General features: G+C 46.3%; 1 protein-coding gene across 1 annotated transcript in view; it reads right to left on the minus strand.

Moving 5' to 3' along the window:
- Positions 1-22,738, minus strand: part of PRDM10 (PR domain containing 10) — a 57,464-nt gene that overhangs the window by 16,527 nt on the left and 18,199 nt on the right. Inside the window, exons 7-18 of the mRNA XM_014951837.1 lie at positions 22,163-22,285; positions 21,002-21,209; positions 19,756-19,997; positions 18,326-18,529; positions 16,180-16,252; positions 15,191-15,308; positions 14,230-14,359; positions 11,488-11,733; positions 7,828-7,839; positions 4,360-4,707; positions 2,829-2,984; positions 1,014-1,193 (exon numbers count right to left, since the gene is read on the minus strand). Coding sequence (XP_014807323.1) covers positions 1,014-1,193; positions 2,829-2,984; positions 4,360-4,707; positions 7,828-7,839; positions 11,488-11,733; positions 14,230-14,359; positions 15,191-15,308; positions 16,180-16,252; positions 18,326-18,529; positions 19,756-19,997; positions 21,002-21,209; positions 22,163-22,285 — 2,040 coding nt within the window. The remainder of the gene's footprint in view (positions 1-1,013; positions 1,194-2,828; positions 2,985-4,359; positions 4,708-7,827; positions 7,840-11,487; positions 11,734-14,229; positions 14,360-15,190; positions 15,309-16,179; positions 16,253-18,325; positions 18,530-19,755; positions 19,998-21,001; positions 21,210-22,162; positions 22,286-22,738) is intronic.

The following is a 22,738-nucleotide window of genomic DNA, read 5'->3' on the forward strand; positions in this document are numbered from 1 at the left end:
CCCTTTGGCAACTAGAACCCCCAGGTCTCTTTCCTCCAGGCAGCTCCAGCCACACTTCCCCCAGCCTGTAGCACTGCATGCATATATCATCTCAGCTACGAAATTCTCCCAGTTTCACAGCATCCTTGCATTCCCACCCTTGGAATTCCATCCTTATTCCTCAACTAGTCATCAAAATGTTCAGCCGACTGTCGGCTGAACAGGAGCCAGCAGTGTGCCCAGGTGGCCAAGAAGGCCACCAGCATCCTGGCCTGTATCAGGAACAGCGTGGTGAGTAGGGCCCGAGAGGTGATTGTCCCCCTGTACTGGGCACTGGTGAGGCCCCACCTCGAGTACTGTGTCCAGTTTTGGGCCCCCTACCACAAGAGGGACATTGAGGTGCTGGAGCGGGTCCAGAGAAGGGCAACGAAGCTGGTGAGGGGTCTGGAGCACAAGTCTTATGAGGAGAGGCTGAGGGAGCTGGGGGTGTTCAGTCTGGGGAAGAGGAGACTGAGGGGAGACCTTCTGGCTCTGTACAAGTACCTGAAAGGAGGGTGTAGAGAGGTGGGGGTTGGTCTCTTCTTCCAAGCTACAGACGATAGGACAAGGGGTAATGGCTTCAAGTTGCACCAGGGGAAGTTCAGGTTGGATATTAGGAAACATTTCTTTACTTAAAGGGTTATCCAGCATTGGAATGGACTGTCCAGGGAGGTGGTGGAGTCACCATCCCTGGAGGGATTGAAGAAACGTGTAGACATGGCTCTTCAGGGCATGCTCTAGTGCCCAAGATTATTGGTTTGTGGTGGGATGTTGTGTGGGTGGGTGATGGTTTTTGGTTTGGTTGTTGTTGTGTGTTTAGGGGGTGGGTGGTGGTGTGTGGTTTTTTGTGTGGGTGTTTGTGGTTTTTTGTTTGGTTTGGGTTTTTTTTGTGGTTTGACTCGATGATCTCCGAGGTCCCTTCCAACCACTACAATTCTGTGATTCTGTGAAAATTGAGTATGGAAGTTGTCAGAGAAACTAGAGCAGGGACTCACCAACATCCCCCTCCGTCGGAAACCCATCATGCAGAGCCTGCACTTGAACATGAAGCTTTCGTAGTCCGTGGAAGCGATCCGAGGCTTGAAGGTTTTCGAGCGGCTGATGCGGTCGGCTTTCTTGGCCTCCCTCTCCGGGTTGTGCATCCTCTGCATGTGCTCTCGCAGCTTGTCTTTCCTCTAAGGAAAAGAGCAAATCCAGGAGGAAAACGGTGAGACAAGGTTGCACAGCGTTGGACAACTCAAGAGGAACCCTTCAGGTTTGGGTTTATCCTTCAAACCAAGCTGAGGTTGCTCAGCCACAAAAACAGGAGCCAAAGTAACACTAGTTTAGCAGCCTCAATGATAATCAACTCCTCCACTCTGGCTTTTCATTGAATTTATCTAAAATAGTGCTCAAGTCAGCTGCAAACTTGCATCAAGTAATGCTCTTGGACTGAGGAGGACCCTCAAGTCCTACAACAGTGCTGAACCTCGAGCAATCCAGCCTCTCTGGACACACTCTGTCTAGAATGTGCTTCTTCCCCCAAAAGCATCCAGTGCCTCAGTAGCCCAGAGGAAATGAAGTGATGAGGAGCAGGCTGCTGCCACCACACCTGCCCCAGCTCACAGTCTGCTCCATCTGTACTGGAGGGGTCTGGAAAGGCATCTGGATGTCACAAGATGCACATCCCACGGACCACAGGCACCTCGACCAGGGATATTATTACTCCACTGGTATCATAGAATTGCCCAGGCCAGAAGGGACCTCCAAAGGTCATCTAGTCCGACCTCCCCACAGTCAGCAGGGACACCCCCAACTAGACCAGGTTGCCCAGGGCCTCGTCGAGCCTCTCCTTGAATATCTCCAGGGATGGGGCCTCAACCACCTCCCTGGGCAACCTGTTCCAGTGCTCCACCACCCTCCCAGTGAAGAACCCTCTCCTCATCTCCAGTCTAAATCTGTTCCCCTCCAGCTTGAAGCCATTGCCCCTCGTCCTGTCACTGCAGGCCTTTCTAAACAGGCTCTCCCCAGCCTTCCTGTAGGCTCCTTTCAGGTACTGGAAGGCCGCTATTAGGTCTCCCCGGAGCCTCCTCTTCTCCAGGCTGAACAACCCCAGCTCCCTCAGCCTGTCCTCGGAGCAGAGGTGCTCCATCCCCCTGATCATCCTTGTGGCCCTCCTCTGGACCCTCTCCATCAGGTCCATGTCCTTCTTATATTGAGGGCTCCAGACCTGCACACAATACTCCAGGTGAGGTCTCACCAGAGCAGAGTCAAGTGGCAGAATCCCCTCTCTGGACCTGCTGGCAACGCAGCTTTTGATGCAGCCCAGGATGGGATTGGCCTTCTGGGCTGCAAGTGCCCACTGCCTGCTCATGTCCAGCTTCTCCTCCACCAGCACCCCCAAGTCCCTTTCCTCAGGGCTGCTTTCCAATCCCTCACCCCCCAGTCTGTACTGATGGTGAGGATTGTTCCGGCCCAGGTGCAGAACCTTGCATTTGCTCTTGTTGAACCTCATGAGGTTCACCTGGGCCCACCTCTCCAGCCTGTCCAGGTCCTTTTGGATGACATCCCATCCCTCTGGTGTATCCACAACACCACACAGCTTGGTGTCATCCGCAAACTTGCTGATGGTGCCTTTAATCCCCCTGTCTATATCATTGATAAAAATGTTAAACAGTATTGGCCCCAGCACGGACCCTTGAGGAACACCACTTGTGACTGGTCTCCATCTGGACTTGTTTCTATCAGCAAGAAGTTTTCTTAACTCAACTCCAGTAAAGAATGGAGTTCTCTGCCCGGAGCAGGAACCACCCAGTCAAGAGTTGTCTCACCTTGAACTGCTTCCCACACGTGGAGCAGAGGAAGTCCTTGCGGTCCGAGTGTCTCAACATGTGGAGCCGCAGCTTGTCGGGGCGGCAGAAAGCCTTGTCACATTCTGTGCACTGGTAGATCTTCTCCGAGTGGAAGCTGCGCACGTGCTTCTTCACCTACAATTCATAGCAAAAACCAGAAGTTATTCAAAAGAGAAGAGCGTGTGGGAAACTTAGCAAAAAATAAAAAAGAGAGAAAAAGAGTTCTCTAATCTGCTTTGGCTTAAAAAGTACTTTATCATCAGAACAGTTGATGCCTTGGCAATAGTTTCTACAAAGCCCTAACATCTCCGTGATCCATCTGGATGGGGCAATTTGATTTCCTCAAGACTGATTCTTGAAGGCATCAGCCACTGCACAGTTGAGCACTTAATGGGCAGCAAAAGACCACGATGTACCAGTGTGACTGAGTCATCCTCGAGTTACCGCCTTCATTATCTTCATTTATAAGAAATCCAAATGCAAAGACTAATTCCTTTCAATCAGAGAGAATGAGCCTGCAGTTACCATTGGCAAAACCAAACAACTAAAACTTAGAAAAGCATTTATTTGCACGCCATTCCTGAATGGCAATTACTTCCACATACTTTGAGACTATCCTTGACCTCTGCAAGCATCTACTGGGATTTTTTTTTCCCCCGATAAAGTAACTAATGAGGTTTGACATTTGAAATCCAAGCACTCCTCAAGAAATGGATCTCTAATGAATTCTTTACCATCTTCTAATACCCATCATACACAGAACGACTCGGTATCTTTATCTGTTCCACATCAAAGTATTTAAGTGGGCAGCAATCCGTGGCGACTAGACTTAATTATCACGTAGCACCAAGTGAAAAAATCATCTTTAAATTCCAAAATAGAGGTGGATAGTTGGAAAAAAAGCCGTGGGACCTTCTTCTGACTGGCTCAGTTTCACCAGAAAGTTTATGGGGAATTAGGTTGCAGCACAGAATTTCTGAATCATCCAAATTTTTCCTTGTTCATCTTTTACAGGAGATGAAGGGGTTTTTTTGCCAGGATGGAATTGTGTTAGTAAATCACTTTTCCCCATCCTTTCCCTTTTAGGCTGTCAGTTCCTGTTACTTGCCATAAATTGAGATGTAGAAACCCAGTTTCAGCAAGAACATATCAAGCTCTTTGTCCATAAGAAGGATAATGAACATGAACATGGCACGTCTCAGGTTTTTCTTTCTGAGCATAGAAAGAGCACCCTCAAATTCTATTCATGATCTTCTCCAATGGCTCTGCACGCTGCACAAAGTAGTTACTTTACTCCCTACTCCAGTGATTTAGAGGAAAGAGCACTTTAATAACCTAAGACAACATCTAGCAATGCTTGGTCACTCTTCCTTTTTAATTTCTGAGTGACGTGGAGCCCTTTATCCCATGAGAACGCTGTGTGACATAAGAACAACACCAAAAAATTCATACACAGAATGTTTGCAAGGGACTTGGAAGAGCAGTGCTTCCAATCAGCACAGCATCTCACCTGGATAAAATCTGGAAAGCGTTTTTTGCAGGTGGGGCAGGTGAAATAGCCATCGTTGACGTGGATGGCCACGTGATCTTTCAGCAGATCCAAGCGGTCGAAGGATTCGGGACAGAAAATGCAAGAGTAGGTTTTCTGGTCCATGTGGAACTTCATGTGGCTCTCCAGAGCGCCGCTGTTGATGAAGCCCTTGTTGCAGATGTCACAAGTCAAAGGGCAGTTCCCTTCCCTTCCGTGGAACCTCAGGTGCTGATCCAGCTTGTCCTTCTCACGGAAAGCCTTCCCACACTGGAGGCATTTGAAGGGGCGAAAGGATTTCCGGATGAAGAGGTGCTGAAGGGCTGCATTCTGAAAAAAAACATTTGAAGGGACCATTACTTTTAGATTCCACATCCATATCGTTTCAGAATTAAATATACCAGATGATAAAATATATCATCAGATGATTAAATATACCAGATGATACCCCAGGCAGTGCTCCAAGCTGGGGGCAGAGTGGCTGGAGAGCTGCCGGGCAGAAAAGGACCTGGGGGTGTTGGTCGACAGTTGGCTGAACAGGAGCCAGCAGTGTGCCCAGGTGGCCAAGAAGGCCACCAGCATCCTGGCCTGTATCAGGAACAGCGTGGGGAGTAGGGCCCGAGAGGTGATTGTCCCCCTGTACTGGGCACTGGTGAGGCCTCACCTCGAGTACTGTGTCCAGTTTTGGGCCCCCTACCATAAAAAAGACATTGAGGGGCTGGAGCGGGTCCAGAGAAGGGCGACAAAGCTGGTGAGGGGTCTGGAGAATAAGTCTTATGAGGAGAGGCTGAGGGAGCTGGGGGTGTTCAGCCTGGAGAAGAGGAGGCTGAGGGGAGACCTTATTGCTCTCTCCAACTCCCTGAAAGGAGGGTGTAGAGAGGGGGGGGTCGGTCTCTTCTCTCAAGTCACAGGCGACAGGACGAGAGGAAATGGCCTCAAGTTGCCCCAGGGGAGGTTCAGGCTGGATATTAGGAACAATTTTTTCCCTGAAAGGGTTCTCAGCCATTGGAATGGGCTGCCCAGGGAGGTGGTTGAGGCCCCATCCCTGGAGGTGTTCAAAAGAGGGGTTGATGTAGTGCTGGGAGGTCTGGTTTAGTGATGATGCTCCTTGTTTGTTGTGTGGGTGTCTATTTTTGTCAGTTAGGTTGATGGTTGGACAAGATGATCTTTAAGGTCCCTTCCAACCTAGAAGATTCTGGGATTCTGTGATCACTGAACCTAAACTTCAAAAAAAAAAAATGCTTTTATGTTATAGATAATGTCTCCTTTTTAAAGAAAGGGCTGTGACAGGCAGAAATTAAAGGATATACCTGCAGTTACACACTGAATTAGAAGGACACAATGCAGGAGTTTCCTCTCCAGACCCTGTTTTCTGCCCATTTAGCTAACTTTTATCCCTACCACAGCATTTTTCTGTAAAATCAAAACTAAATCCTCTCTGAAGTACAGACCCGGGCCTGAGAAAAGCTGCAATTCCAGCTGATTTTTGGGGATTGGGTCAAAAGTTCAGCTACCACACAATGGAAGGACAAGCTAATGCCCTGTCTTTCACAGGAGTGGGGCTTATGAAATTCCACAGCCCTTTACAAAAATCAGCTTCTGCACCAAAGATCACCAAAGCGATTCTGTCTTTCACGGGAGCGGGGCTTATGAAATTCCACAGCCCTTGACAAAAAATCAGCTTCTGCACCAAAGATCACCAAAGCGATGCGCAGCGGTGGTTTAGCATTGCCTGGAAAACCTTGGGTGGAACAGTCATTCATTCAACATTTTTGTTATTAGAAGAAAAAGGGAGTTTCAGAACATCACAGCAGGGGCAGAATGGCAGGTTTACAAGCAAGAGGTAAGAACTTGTGAGCAATTCACTTCTCTTTGCTATCTAGCACATTGTGTGTGCAAGGGCCTGAAAATGAAGAAAAGAGGAAAGAAACACACACTGGTGCTAAATCAAAAGGAACTCTGCTAAATTCTGTTGTCTGCTCAAAGGGGAGTTGGATTATACGCAGCCCAACTTGAAATTGCTTTTCTTGGTGTTGCAAGAAACTTTAAGAATATTGTGAATTGAGCATTGTGCAAACGTTCATGTTAAAATTTAATACGCTGGGCTGCTCTTCTCTGCTTTTCTCCACTCCTACTGTGTGCACAATTTCTCTCCTCAGTCCCTGCTTTCTTCTGGTGGTGTGTTCTCCTTCAGTCTACCTTTTCTGAACCATTTCAGTGTTATTTCTTCCCTTCCTGCCCTTCCCCTTCAGAATGTTATAGAGAACGTGAACACACATTCAATAGTACATACTTCTCCAGGAGATGATACATTCAAGACTTCTGCAAACAGATTTCCCTGGTCTCCTCTCTTTTCTTGGGGGAATGTCTGGGCTGACATTCTCCATGTCCCTTAGGTGCATCCCAACTGAGAAAAAGTTAGGAGCTTTTCTGCTGGAATGAGGGAACAGCTTGGGAATACTGTGAACTGCTGTGCTGGAGATGGAGTTAGTGAACCTGAACCATCCTTTTCACCATCTGAACTGCAGAGGGAAACCTATACTTTCATTCTAGAAAAAGGAACATGACAGCAACTGTTTTGCTATAAAAAAAAAAAAGCTAAGTTTCATAGAGGAGCCCCAGATGAGACAGCAACCCCCAGGAGGGCATCTCCATCCTCTGTTTTACCAGTGGAGACAGAGCAGATCCCTGTATTCCCTCCTGGGGGTTGCTGTCATCTCCATTCTCTGTTTTACCAGTGGAGACAGAGCAGATCCCTGTATTTCCCACTGAGTTGGAAAGATAAGACACATGCCATGCAAAAATTAACATGTTGCTTGGAGTCAGAAGTGTGTAATTTTCCCCTTAACTACAGGGAGATGTTAATAAGTAGTTGAAGAGCTGGACTTCAAGTTCTTAACTCTACTGTTACCACCTGTAACCTCGACACTCTGACTCTAAGGCAGCAGTCCAGGCTTCAACAGCATGTAAATCAGCACAGTCCCTCTGCTGTCTCAAAGGCTACAGAAGGGTGAAGCCTTTTACCACTCTTTGGTTAGATAAACCATATCTATATGGTTTATCAGCTATAAAACCAGGAAAAAGAGAACTAACTGTTGTCTCATTAATGAGTAACATCAATCCAGTGCAAATAATTGCCTAATCAAATCCTCCACAGCTTTAGGATGGATATTATAGTATTTCATCCACGTAGCTTACTATTCCTATAACATTCAACTTAAATTTGCCATTCATTAGGATGAAAAGAACTAGAAGAACTGTTGTTTGGGTAACAGTTTAGGACACTGGTTGCTTAAAAAAGAACAGATGTGACAATTTACGATGCGGGGTCAGTCAGGAAGCACTGAACAGAAGTTGGACAAAAACAACATGGAAGGCGATGGCGTTACGTACCATTCAATCAGATACAGCAAAAACCCAAGGAAACAAAAAAAAAAAACCCAAACCTACCTGCAGCTCCAGCTGAGCAGGCAGCATTGAGGGAGAGAAAAATACTCGTGTTATGCAATGGACTTTAAAACAGAAGCCTTGACTTCTGCAACAGTCACGCTTCTGGGGGTCACTACGAGGGCCAGCTCTTCAGGTGGAGCTTACTCTTGACTCAGGCAAAACTCCTGGGATGTTTTTTGGCTCAGGAAACACTAAGCAGATCTTCAAGGTTTACCCTGTAGTTAATAACTGCCCAAGGGGAGTTAAAGGGCACAGATAAAACCCACAGATAATCTCGGAAGGTGTTTCGTGACCTTTCATGTTTTCTCTGAGTTGGTTAATGACGTGATGCATTTCTGCAGAGCCCCAGTGAGAATGAAACCCTTGTAGAAGGGAATAATTAGGGCAGGATGTCAACAGGGCATGGGTTAGAAGGGTGAAAAAGCTAAGAATTAGGGACTTTTTCAACCTCATCTTACTGTTCATACTCCTAATTATACACCCAGTTGCATTTCTTTCAGCGTGAAGGAAGTGACTGTGCTTTCCAAACCACGTCCCTATCCCTGCCAGTTGCTTCCTCTGAGTAAAGCACTCACCTACACAAAGGACATTTTAGATCTGTATGTGAAAAACAACAACAAAAAAAAAGGCAAATTGGAAATGCAGATGTTTCTGGGATCAGCCCACAGACACTCTGGACGCTGCCCAGAATGGAATTCAAAACAAATATTCCTTTTTGGCTGCGGAGCACACTGTTCCTGTAATTTGTTACAAGAGGATCTTGAAGAGTTGGGGCACCTCTTTTCAATCGAAGGTCTGATCTCCAAGGAAACTCCACAGGCTCTAGAGCAGATGCTGAGATATGAAGTGTTCCTATCAGGAGTTGAACCCTGGGGCACCAGAGTCAGTGCTTCTCAGGGCATCGCCGCCTTAAACCTTAGAAAAACTGAAGGAATTTACAAAGAACAATATTTTGACAATAAAATCCTAGGTGAGTAATAAGGAACACAAAGAACTACTGTTTTGGACAATAAAATCCTAGGTGAGTAATAAGGAAGGACTAGAGCTACAGAGGTCTCCAGATCAAGACTTTCTTCCTGTTCTTTGGGAGTGAACAATGTACTACACATCTTAAACCCAAATGTTTGTTTGCTTATAAAATTAAGTGCATGTTATGATGAGAAGGTGCTGGGAAGAGCTGAACTTTCAGCTGGTCGGGTGCTGGAGCTCGCTGTGATTTTTCAGTGCTTAGAAAAATTAACACCTTCTAGTTCCCTCTTTTCTCCAGCTCTCGTTGCTCACAGCCTGAAGGTGCTAAGCAACCAGCCCCCTGCCATTCTGCCACTGCCTCTACCTTGAAACACCTCCAGGAACACGAGCTGCCAGATTTGAGAGAATTTAGGGAGATTTGGAGACACAAACATGTCACACCAAGGACTAAAAACCACCGCTGCACCCCTCTTGGCTGTCATCCATTTGTGATGGATTTCCAGGGAACAAAACCCACATCACAAGACAAAGAAGTACCTTCAGAATTTCTGTCCCTTTCTTGCCTCATTTATTGTTTAAGAAAATCTGAAGTTCACATCTTGGGTTCAAAAGTTCAGGAAAACAGGCAACACCACCTCTTTCCATCACACCCAGGCTTCTACCTTCTACTGAGGAAGTTGTGGCATATCATAAGCCATAAAACCCCAAATTATTTACTGTCAAAAACTCAGCATCTCTCTTTGCACTCTGTTATCCATCCTTCAATACATTCAGTAAAAATCCTCCAAGCTTTTAATGTATGAAAAATCAAATTACTGGTAGAAATTTGCCATTCAGAGAATGCAAGATGTCCCTGCATTTATGGGGTAACCCCACTGCTGCTCTCACACACATACTGCTACAAACCCCCAGCAAAATTTGGCTCAACATCTTCCTAAAGGGAAGAGTTACTCAACTTCTTTCTAATCCTTTCTCATCCCCTAAAAATGAAGCCTTACCCCAATTGCAGCTGTTCCTTTCTGTCATCAAAAAAATTTTTACACACGGAAGAAAAAGATTTTAGGCTAAATAAACCCATCTCACAGTTACACAGCTTTAAGGATTATTTGCTTGAATCATTTTCCTTCCCACTCCTAGTAGAGAAAAACCAGCTCACCCAGTTGACACAAAGCTCAGGCTCAAAGTGTTAGAAAGCTCTTAGCACAAGGTTTAATCTCAAAGACGGGCAGGTTTTTTCTACCCCAAGAAAGGACTTTATAGCTAAATAGCATCATCATCATCATCAATTAAATGGATTTAAACTGAGGGGCCTGGTTCCTCTCTGGCAACTATTTGCAAGAGAAGAGTTCTGAGAGACACAGATGGTGCTGGGAAGGAGTCATTAGTCTGTGTCACAGCACCACCATTCAGCTGGCTGTTTGTAGCCCTCCTGCTTGCCAGCTCAGAGGGACTGTGTTCCTATGAAAGAATTACAGTGCTGGAATTGACTGGGCTCCAACTGGTGACCAGTCCTCACTAGCATCTCATGAGATACCAGCAAGGGTCCCTGCTGGGGCCAATACTGTTTAACATTTTTATCAATGATATAGACAGGGAGATTAAAGGCACCATCAGCAAGTTTGCGGACGACACCAAGCTGTGTGGTGTTGTCGATACACCAGAGGGAGGGGATGTCATCCAAAAGGACCTGGACAGGCTGGAGAGGTGGGCCCAGGTGAACCTCATGAGGTTCAACAAGAGCAAATGCAAGGTTCTGCACCTGGGCCGGAACAATCCTCACCATCAGTACAGACTGGGGGGTGAGGTGTTAGAAAGCAGCCCTGAGGAAAGGGACTTGGGGGTGCTGGTGGAGGAGAAGCTGGACATGAGCAGGCAGTGGGCACTTGCAGCCCAGAAGGCCAATCCCATCCTGGGCTGCATCAAAAGCTGCGTTGCCAGCAGGTCCAGAGAGGGGATTCTGCCACTTGACTCTGCTCTGGTGAGACCTCACCTGGAGTCTTGTGTGCAGGTCTGGAGCCCTCAATAGAAGAAGGACATGGACCTGATGGAGAGGGTCCAGAGGAGGGCCACAAGGATGATCAGGGGGATGGAGCACCTCTGCTCCGAGGACAGGCTGAGGGAGCTGGGGGTGTTCAGCCTGGAGAAGAGGAGGCTCCGGGGAGACCTAATAGCGGCCTTCCAGTACCTGAAGGGAGCTACAGGAAGGCTGGGGAGAACCTGTTTAGAAAGGCCTGCAGTGACAGGACGAGGGGCAATGGCTTCAAGCTGGAGGGGAACAGCTTTAGACTGGAGATGAGGAGAGGGTTCTTCACTGGGAGGGTGGTGGAGCACTGGAACAGGTTGCCCAGGGAGGTGGTTGAGGCCCCATCCCTGGAGATATTCAAGGTGAGGCTCGACAAGGCCCTGGGCAACCTGGTCTAGTTGGGGGTGTCCCTGCTGACTGCGGGGGGGTGGGACTAGATGGCCTTTGGAGGTCCCTTCTGGCCTGGGCAATTCTATGATTCTATGATTCTTTACATGAGATTTGCCTCCCTCTCCGTGCAAAGAAAAATTGCTGGCAACGAGATGCTTTATTCAGGATTTGGAAATGGCTAGGAGAGTGGGAAGAAGAACCCAGCTGGGTCCTGGTAGGCAAGGTCCAGCCTTCTCCAGGTGAGAGGAGATGTGATCCACCATCTCCTCTTTGCTTACCCTGATCCTCTTGGCTCTCCTCATGTCATCTGCTGTCATGGTGCTCTGCGTGGGCACCGTGCTGCTCTCCTCGTGCTGTGGTTGGATTTGGAGCGGGTGGTTTTCCTCCTCCTGCTGCTGCTGCTGCTGCTCCAGTGCCGACTGCGGCTCCGATGGCACCGGAGTCTCTTCCTGCTGCTCCAAACCGTTCAGCGCGCCTTGTCCGGCCTCATCAAACTGCCCCTTGCTGGAAAAATGCAGCAAGTCCTGAAATCGTAAATCATACAGCCAGTGATTATTCCCCCCACCCACTGAAAAAACGCTTTGATAATACTCAGACAGTAAGATTTCTATATATTTCATCACAAGATCTAAACAAAATGCGTCTACACTTTCCTACTGTGTCTCATGGATGCTCTCAGATCCCCCCCACCTACAGTGATAATATTCCCAACACCAGGGATGAAGGGTGCAGGTAGGTGACTCTTGGCCATCACAGTGTCTGATTGGACCCAGACAATTAAAATGACCCAATAATTAATAACCAAGAAGGCTCTTCCGCACTGTTGACCCTATTACTGCTCTGACCAAAGATGACCCCTCAGAAATTTTACGACCACGGAGCAGGGAAAGCAGAGAAAAATGTGTCCCGTTGAAATTATCCTCACTTTGAAACATCATCAGGGATTGTCATGCAGTGTCTTCTCCTTCCTCACAGACTAGCTGGAGAGTGACAAATGAGATCTTTATACTCTGCACTCTCTGCTTTGCTCTCCAGTTTCCAAGCCCTGCACACTCTCATCTACCCAGCTGCGTTTATATTTATCACACAAAGCTGTTTTTTCTCCTTTTTGCATTAGCAAAAAAGCAATGGGAAGGTGTTGAGAGCAGGAAGCACATGCTAAAAATCTACATTCTTTCCATAGAAGTTCCAATAACTCCTCTGGGATGGAATCCTTTTGTATTACGAGAGGAAAAAAAACCACCCAAACATAGATTTTTATTTGACATAGAATCATAGAATTGCCCAGGCCAGAAGGGACCTCCAAAGGGCATCTAGTCCCACCCCCCCGCAGTCAGCAGGGACACCCCCAACTAGACCAGGTTGCCCAGGGCCTCGTCGAGCCTCTCCTTGAATATCTCCAGGGAAGGGGCCTCAACCACCTCCCTGGGCAACCTGTTCCAGTGCTCCACCACCCTCCCAGTGAAGAACCCTCTCCTCATCTCCAGTCTAAATCTGTTCCCCTCCAGCTTGAAGCCATTGCCCCTCGTCCTGTCACTGCAGACCAGAGCAGAGTAAAGTGGCAGAATCCCCTCTCTGGACCTGCTGGCAACGCAGCTTTTGATGCAGCCCAGGATGGGATTGGCCTTCTGGGCTGCAAGTGCCCACTGCCTGCTCATGTCCAGCTTCTCCTCCACCAGCACCCCCAAGTCCCTTTCCTCAGGGCTGCTTTCCAATCCCTCACCCCCCAGTCTGTACTGATGGTGAGGATTGTTCCGGCCCAGGTGCAGAACCTTGCATTTGCTCTTGTTGAACCTCATGAGGTTCACCTGGGCCCACCTCTCCAGCCTGTCCAGGTCCTTTTGGATGACATCCCATCCCTCTGGTGTATCCACAACACCACACAGCTTGGTGTCGTCCGCATCACTGAGGATATCACTGATATTATCCCCATCAGCGAGGTGGGCAGACCTCCAAAGGCCTGGGACATCACCATGGTCCCATTTGACTGCACAGACACACATGAGCCAGCTCTGGGCCACGCTCCAAGCTGGCAGGATGCGAGGCCACCCCCAGTCCAGAGGCCATTCAGACCCATTAGCCTGGGACTGAGCCCAGTTGAGCCCCATCTCTCTCTGCAGTTCAGAGTTTGGGAACAGGGTTATGCTTAATTGTCTACACAGAGCTGGCTCGTGTCACATCAGCTTGCAGAGAGGGTCATCTCCCAACTGCCTGCGCTTAAAGAGACCTTTAGGGCAATTTTGCAGGCTCAGAAAATGAGCTGCAGGCTTTTATGGGTGGCTACATTCCTCCTCCTGAGTCAGCGCTGAACCATGACCCAGGGAGATGCCAGAGGAAAAAATTTTCCTCCTGAGTCAGTGCTGAACCATGACCCAGGGAGATGCCAGAGGAAAAAATTACCCCTCCAGGTAGCAGCTTTCAGCCAAGTCATAAACCAGAGCCACTCACCCCTTGGGACACCTTTCCTAAAAGGACTTGGTGACAACCTAAGTGTGGTCAGCACCAGAGAGAATTCAGCATTTTACTTCCATAAACGCATCGCATTAGGTCCCCATAGAATATAACCACCAGCCACGAGCAAGAGAATATCTTGCAATAAGAATGCCTACAGGAGGCCCTTTTGTTAATATTAAAACATCATAAAGGCTCAAACTGATTTCATCCTGCCAGCAAGTCAGGAGAGCAGGCTCTGACCTCACATATAGAAAGGACAGATAGGAACCTAAATTCCCATTACAGTTTTACTGTCTAAATTCCTTTTGCGATGCTGCGACACTGCCACAATAACCTACCTCACTGCTAAGTGCTTTGGGATGAAAGTTGCTGTAGAAATGCAAGTGATTTTACAATTTTTATAGAATTTTCTCCACTGGCAGGGAATCACAGCTAGAAAACCAACAACGACCTGGGTCTAAGTCCAAAGCACATCCTCAATTTGCAGCGATGCCCCAAATTCTTGTAGTTGAGTTCACATCCCACCAACACTTGTTTTTTTCTCCTCCCCGTCCCCCAAAATATACCTGTGTCCCTTCTTCACCCTTTTCCCCATTTTCACTGGTTACTTCCATACGCATGAATTTGGGAGGGCGCCCCGGGCGTCTGCCTGGTCCAAACCTCCTCTTTCCTCGCCCACGACCTCGGCCTCTGGCTCTGCAGAACACACAGTGCTCCAGGTTAGAGATTAAAAAAAAAAAGATGGATTTGGTATCTCCACTGATTTTATGCATTCTTTCACAGCATCACTATCCCCCCATGCAGCAAATAATAAAACTTGAAGAAATTCCGGCAGCGAAAAAAAATAGGGTACTGGCTGGTTATCTATTTATTTTGTGCTCTATGAGAAATCAAACTCCAGAAGACATTAAAATTTATTTTATTAATAGAGGGACTGAGAGGACTGCTGGCTTCTAGCAATTCTCCTACTTCCAGTGTGCTGGAAAGAATTCTCAGCTAGATGGAACAAGTGCACATGGAAAACCAATTTAAAACCTGAAGCCATGACATCCCTCCCCACAAAGGCACCATCAGAAAAAAAAAACACAGCACCAATGTCTTCTGCTCTCATGGGCATTTGTAGGTTCAGCTTTTAATTAGGTGAGGGAAAACTATCTTGCCAGCTCAATGAGGAGCCAAAACACAAAGTCTCTTTCTCCAAGCTCTCTATCTGCATACATCTGAGCTGCATCAGTTTTTCAATATTGTGGTACTGAAATATTGCAATTTTTGAAGTCATTGGCAAAAATACCGAAAGCAAATCCCAAAAAATCACCAGTTTCAAGAGGGTATTATTTCCCTCAAGCTATTTCTTTAGCAAAGCCTCTTACACCAAAGAGCTTCATGGTCCCACATTCTTACCTTCAGGCACTGCTCTCTCATGGGTACCCCAGCTGGTCAGTAAGACGTGGAGGGCAAAGACCCTTCCTTCTGGGAGTTTGGGGAAGCACCACAGCCATAGACAGACAAAACTAAAGCTTTTGGTACCTGCTGAAGAAGTCCAGCTTCTCATCGTGGGAGTTGAGGTGCTGCTGGAGCTGCTCAGAGCTCATGAAGCGACGGTTGCACTCGTAGCAGGGCCAGTTCTTCTCTTGCTCTCTGAGAACTAGGGTCAATTGGAAATGTCAATAACAGCATTTCAGTCACCACCAATTAAATGCTTCATTTTTTTTCCCCCCCCAAGCTTTTCTGTCCTCTGTGGGCCATATTTCTCCCCTGAAGGTTAGGCAGACTGCACAACACCCTGCGCTGCTCCATTTAGCTTTGCTTTTATCCCCTCTGCACTGGGGCACGACGACAGCCCATCAGGGAAAGACAATTCAATAATCTATAAACGCTGCTTAAAACTCAGGGAGATTTTGAGCTTTACCCTCGTGTGGAAGAGCACCTACAGGACTGTGTCTCTGGACAAGTTAGGGGAGGTCAAAAGAAGATAATGACACAGACTCAAGTTTAGATACCAACTATTTCCAGGAGTGACCTAATGCTTCCCAGAAACTGAGGCAGAAGGTGAAATTATTTTAATATCAGCCTGAGAAAAGTTAGCAGAAATAAGTCCCAAAAAATACAATCTAGGCCTGGTTCAACTTTTCTTAACCTAACACCCAGAAACTGAGGCAGAAGGTGAAATTATTTTAATATCAGCCTGAGAAAAGTTAGCAGAAATAAGTCCCAAAAGAGAGAAAATTTCTCCATCTGAAGGTAATGACACAGACTCAAGTTTAGATATCAACTATTTCCAGGAGTGACCTAATGCTTCCCAGAAACTGAGGCAGAAGGTGAAATTATTTTAATATCAGCCTGAGAAAAGTTAGCAGAAATAAGTCCCAAAAAATACAATCTAGGCCTGGTTCACTTTTCTTAACCTAACAGAAATTTGGGAGCACTTGGCAGGCCAGATACTTGAAACTAAGAAGCACAACACTCAGCCACCACCACCACACTGCAAAAAAAAAGAGGAAAAGAGCCCAAGTTACCCTTCCTTTCCTCCTCAGATATGTCATGGATCTTCTGGTTCACAAACTCTGCGTAGGAGGCAGCGTACCACACCTGCAAGAGGAGAAGAGATAACAGAACCCTTCCTTAGATGGAAAGGGAATGAAGGGGAATTCATTTGAAAATGGTTTTTAAGCAATACATTCGCTTCGCTCGCCTCGACCGCTCGCTCTTATTGCTCCTTTCAGCCTCAATAATAAAGCCTGGTGAGATCAATACGCCCCCACTGAGGAATAAAAGAGCTTTGCTCACAAAGCATATCCATTTAATTTTAAGGCACAGCCTCCGAATATGAATGTTAATCTCACACATGGCTACCAGGAGCTCGAAAGGAAATAAGATTAATCTCTTTGGACATGACTGTAGGATTGTAAAGGATAGATGTCAGCAGAGTACCGTTACTCGTTGTACCAAGACTGAAAAGTTCTTAGCTTGGGGGATTTCCCATTTATTTCCTGCTCTCTTTACATAAACAGGCAGCACCATCCACACAGACTAATTTAAAACGTTTCTGAACTTCAGAAGGATTGGAGCAATATGGTTTTCCTCCCCAAAACAAAAAACCTCCAGGTTGCAGAGTGCCAGAGACCTGCTTTTGCTGTACAAGGGATTTAGGGCACCTTCAGCAGAGAGAATCACAGGAGGCGTGAAGATGAAGTTCATGAAAGCCTAAAATCAGCTGCTCACATTTCACTGAGCATTCTTGCATCGTTCCTTATTTTATCTTATTGCTCGAGTAGAAAGGTTCAATTTTAAAAGATTTCTGAACTCATTGCTTGATTAGAAAGGTTCAATTTTAAAAGATTTCTGAAAGAAGGCATAAACACATTTTCAGCATGGAAAACCTGGGCAAGTTTCAACTTGTAGTGGGCCACGGGCATTTCCACAGCAGTGGTGAGTGGCATTTCTAACTCCTGTGCAGGAATCTCATGATCAGGACAAAGTCTACTCACCTCTCATGCAATACACAAGTTCTAGACTTCAACTCTCTCTATTTCAATCTTTGGACAAAGTTTAAATGAATGCCCTAAATCCACTTGCAGAGGAAAACACATCACAGAGCCTAGGTAATTCGCTTTCAATTCTCAAACCAGTTTTACCCCGAAAGACACATGAACCAAGAAAAATGCTGGGTCTGCATTAATTAATGCATTCATCTGTAATTAAATTACAGATTTAATTAAAGTCTGATTTCAAACTGATTTAAAAAACTGTTGAGAAAATGATGTTTGGATACACTTAAAAATGGATTAACGAGGGTTCTGGTGATTCAGCTAAAACAAATTAAGGATTTCAGAGAAACCAAAAAGAATCCTACTCTTAAAATTCAGCAACAAGTGTGTGCAAAGAGGCTTTTGCCCTGGTTTAGTTAACCTTTTTCTTTTTTATTTTGTTGAATTTTACATGCAAGAAAAGATTTAAAGAATTAATTTCCTGATAGCAGAGTTTTTTGGTTACCCCCAGTTCCCCAAAAGATGTTGAAAAGGGAGGCTGTCTCAGCCAGCCATGCTGCTCTGAGCTCCAAGAAATCACTACATTTTTAGAGGGAACAAAAAGTAACTCAAAGGCTGTCTCAGCCACCAGCCACGCTGCTCTGAGCTCAAAGGAATCAATACATTTTTAGAGGGAACAAAAAGTAACTCACAGGGAAGCCACAATATCCTTTTATCATTTTCCACATGCAAAGTTTCAAAAGTTCCAGGAAAGCCAGGGAAAGTGAGAGACCATATTCACTTAAGGCACCAGAAAACAAGTCAAGGGCACACAGGACTAAGTGGAAAGGGCATCCAGAACTAAAGAGAATAAGACTGCTGCAATAAAAATTAGATTGCATCAGCAAAATACACGCAGTGTAAAGCATGACAGTGACAGATAAATCATTTACATACTCTTATTTTAAAACTTCCTCATTTTATATCTGAGCCAAAGCTCATTTAAAGTCTGTAAGTCGGTGGCTAAGTGCTTTCCTGACTGCAGTGACATTTGATTCAGGCCATCGTGTGCTTTAGCAGAGGAAAAAAAAGCCCTAAAACTATTTACAGCAATCACTTCAAGATGCACTTCTTAGGTAAGAACTCTTAAGATTTGATTTCACAGTAGAAAAATAAGCCACGAGCAATGCCATACCTTGAGCTCCTGCTTGGGCTCCACATTTTTAATGGTTGTGTAGTAAATGTGGTGACCATACTGATAGGCCACCAGGTTCTGCTCCAAGTGGTTTTGAGCTGGACGCACAAACATCATCCAGTTGCAAAGAGCCTCACTAGAAAGTTCAAACCACAGGTCCTCTTGCAAATCTCTGTCTTTTCGGTCACCCTTATCCAGAGACACCTGTAGCAAAACCCAATTAAACCTGGCTGTAACCGTTTCAAAAAAAACAACATTAAACTACTGTAACCACCCAACTTTTACATTAGGAAAACAAAGAAGGCATAGTTAATGTTCTCACTTTGCTAACAAGGATCCAGAAGCAGGCAGCACTTAGAAAAAACCTTAAAAACAGGTAAGAGATTTAACTAGGGAGACATAAAAGAGCCTTCCACGGCAAGAAACATTCAAAGGGTCAGGCACAGAACCTGATGTGTGGCTATAAATGAGGCACAAGAAGCTTTAGTCGTCCTCACAGCATCAATTGGCAGATATTTCTACCTGGCAGACCCATTTCTGCTTTCATTTCTGGCCTCAGGACACTGCCTCAAGCTGGAAGCAGCATTTCTTTAACTAAACTTCCATCAGGTCACTGAATCTGCCTGTGGTCACAACTTGTCAGACACTGACCATCAGAGACCAGAGCTCCCAAGACTGTGGACCTGACCTCCAGCAAATAAAGCACCAATTCCAGTAATGAAACCAGTAAATACATGGATTAAAGTCAGTCAAATCCATCCTACCTCAATGCCAACGACTTGGCATGAGGAAGGAGGGGAAAAAAAAAACCTCTCCTCTCCCCTACATCTTGTGCAGGAGAGAAAGGAGATGAAAAACAATTTTAACTTGTTACAGCATCACACAAAATAATGGCTGCAAAACATCCCCAACATGAGGCTGCTATTTTTGTGGCCAGATGCTGCTTCAGCCCATGTGAGAGTGATTCACAGCAGTCCTATATATTATAAAGCTAAAATATTCACCACCATTATTGTGTCTGAAAAAAAACCCCACACTCCTCTCCCCTACATCTTGTGCAGGAGAGAAAGGAGATGAAAAACAATTTTAACTTGTTACAGCATCACACAAAATAATGGCTGCAAAACATCCCCAACATGAGGCTGCTATTTTTGTGGCCAGATGCTGCTTCAGCCCATGTGAGAGTGATTCACAGCAGTCCTATATATTATAAAGCTAAAATATTCACCACCATTATTGTGTCTCCCTGAATAACAGAGCAGATTTCAAGCCAGAGCAACGTGGGTATTTCTACATTACACTCAGAGGTGGAGGTGACAAAAGAACATCTCCAGTGAAGTAATTCATCAAGTCAGAGCAACCAACTCATGAAAAATCAAAGTTGAAGTACAATTTGGTCCCTCTTTTTCTCCCCCACACACCCCCCTTACCTTCAAATGGATATAGCAGTCTTTGAGTTCAGTTTGTCTGACCAGGGGTCCTTCCACAGGTCCAAACTGCGTGCGTTTGGGGATACGCCTTTTGGAGAAGACACCTCCCAAGAACCTGTCTATGTAGAGCACCAAGGGGAGGCTGGCTCTGGCCCTGGTCAGCACGGGCCGGTTTGGGATTGGATGCAAAGGTCCATGTTTGGGGCAGACAGAGGGATGGGCGTTATTACACTCTTCACACCCTACAACACAAAGTCAGAGAGGACACGACTGTCAGGCAGCAGCTCAGAAGAGACAGCCTTATCTCTCTCTAAACATCTCTGGCTCAGCTGCAGGAACATTTATTCCAATGGTCTGTCTACATTTTAAAACATGAGGGAGGGCAGCCTCCTGCAAAAGGAAGAACAAAGCAGCCCAGAGGCTCCTCCACCTGAGACAGAATCTCGTCCTTTCAGGAAAGCAGCTCTGAAGAAAAGGATCTGGGGGTCCTGGTGGACCCTGTGTAGGGAAGAGTGTGGCCAGCAGGTCAAGGGAGGTCATTCTCCCCCTCTGCTCTGCACTGGGGAGGCCACAACTGGAATCCTGCGTCCAGTTCTGGGCTCCCCAGTTCAAGAGGGACAGGGAACTGCTGGAGAGAGTCCAGCGAAGGGCAACAAAGATGATTCAAGGATTGGAGCATCTCCCTGATGAGGAGAGACTGAGAGAGCTGGGACTCTTTAGTCTGGAGAAGAGAAGGCTGAGGGGAGACCTTCTCAATGCCTACAAGTATCTCAAGGGTGGGTTGAAGGAGGAGGGAACCAGACTCTTTTCAGTGGTTCCCAGTGAGAGGACAAGGGGCAACGGGCACAAGTTGGAACAGAAGAGGTTCCACTTGAATATGAGGAGAAACTTCTTCACGGTGAGGGTGCCAGAGCCCTGGAACAGGCTGCCCAGGGAGGGTGTGGAGTCCCCTTCCTTGGAGATTTTCAAGCCCCACCTGGATGCTCCTGAGTAACATGCTCTGACAAGCTCTGGGTGGTCCTGCTTTGGCAGGGGAGTTGGACTAGATGATCTCTATGGTCCCTTCCAACTCTAAAAATTCAGTGAAATTCAGTGAAATATGCGTCTCTATTGCTGGGTATAAAGGGATTTAGTTATTATGGCTAAAATCTGAATGGTTTTCAGTTCCATTTACTAAAGGGCTGAGGGAGGGGAAAGAGAAAAGGGGAGTGCAACTAACACACTACATCCAACTTCATATGCTTACACAAATCATTGGGATCAAAGGGTCGAGGTGGATCCGGATCCCACTCATCCATGTCAGTGTCTTCCCCATCTTCATCCTCGTCTTCGTCCTCGTCATCTTCCTCTTTTGTTTCCATCCTTTCCATTTGGTTCTGCAGAGGTGCTAAAGGGTCAGAACCATCCACTGCCTCCATAGGAGGTAACACCTGGTTATGCACCGGTAACGATGCCTGAAGAGAGAGATCACAAACAATCAATCGGAGTCAATTCAAGAAGAAAAAAAAAAAACACTCTTACAAAGACAAAAATTGAAGGTTCTTCCTAGTCTACCCTTTCTGCTTCCTCTGGTAATGCAAAGGAGGACAAGGGGAAGTGAAGAGATATGATAAATGGCTGCTGTGTCACTACCTAGTGCTACACCCTGCCAAGGACTGACTTCTCGGGAGAAGAAACTAAAATCAAAGAAGTTCTGGAGCCTCACAAGAGGTTTGAAACAAAGTCCAGGCTCCGTAGAAATTACCTAGAGCCTAAAGCTGTATTTTAACTTCTACAAGGGAGAGAATCCTGCACTTTAGCACGTGATCTCTCCTATGGCACAATCAAACAGACACAAACCCCAGAGCACACACACACACACACAGAGATCAATGAGAGATGAGATCACACGGGGAGTGGATATAAACTACGGGACGTGGAGGACAGTTGAGGGCATTGAATCTGTCACCAATTTTCAAGTTTATCCCTTTCTTTCCCTACAAGAAAATGAAGGCAAAAAAAAAAGACTTGAAGCACAGAATATTCCATCACCCACTCGGGTTTCTGAGGTGGAGAAGAAGAAATATTACAGAGAGTAAAGCTCTTGTAAAAGACGGGCAGAGAGACCCGGTGGCTGGTTGCACCTTCTGCCAACCCTGCTTTTCCAAGCCCAGAAGAGTCTTTTGAGGTGGCTGCTCAAGCCAGAACAATCTGCAGACCAGGTTTCTCTGTGTATTAAATACACCATCTCACTACAAACACCCCACACGTCCCACAGTGAGACTATGAAAAACAGTACAAATCTGTGCTCCAGCTTCTCCCACATCTCCCTCCGTCTCGCTCTGACACGGTGCATCCCCCGAGACAATGGAGCAACAAAATCAATGTATTTGTATAATTTAAAATAAAAGGGTGCCTGGCAACTTACTCTATCTGCTTGTGGACCCTGCTGCTCCAGAGCCATTTGCTGGGGGGATTCGGCAACGTTGCCGAGCACGGAGAGGTTGGTGGGATTCATGCTCTGAGCAGCAGCAGGCAAGAGCACAGTTACCTAAAAATTATAGGCACTCAGTTTAGCGCCGCGGCATTTCCATCAGTCACTTACACCTGGGCAGTGCCCCTGCATGCAAAGCTCCCTGGAGTCCTACACTAGGTCAAAAACTGCAGCATTTTATTATTTTTTTTTAAATTTTTTTCCTATTAGGGGTGACGGACGAAGCCTGCAGATCTGGGGACAAAGGGAAAAGCTTCAAGACTCAGCCTAGATTTTGCAACTTTTGAATTTCTGGCTTTAAATTAAGGTCCTGTCCAGACTGAGTTCACACTGCACTCAGAACTGCAACTCTTGGCAAAACCAGTGATTTGGGGTCTTTTCTGTCTCCTAATTTACTTTAAGGGAAAAGATAAAGAAGGAAAAAGCGAGTTCACACTGCACTCAAAACTGCAACTCTTGGCAAAACTAGTGATTTGGGGGTCTTTTCTGTCTCCTAATTTACTTTAAGGG

The sequence above is a fragment of the Calidris pugnax genome, unplaced genomic scaffold (assembly GCF_001431845.1).
Source record: "Calidris pugnax isolate Ruff unplaced genomic scaffold, ASM143184v1 scaffold145, whole genome shotgun sequence".
NCBI lineage: Eukaryota > Metazoa > Chordata > Aves > Charadriiformes > Scolopacidae > Calidris > Calidris pugnax.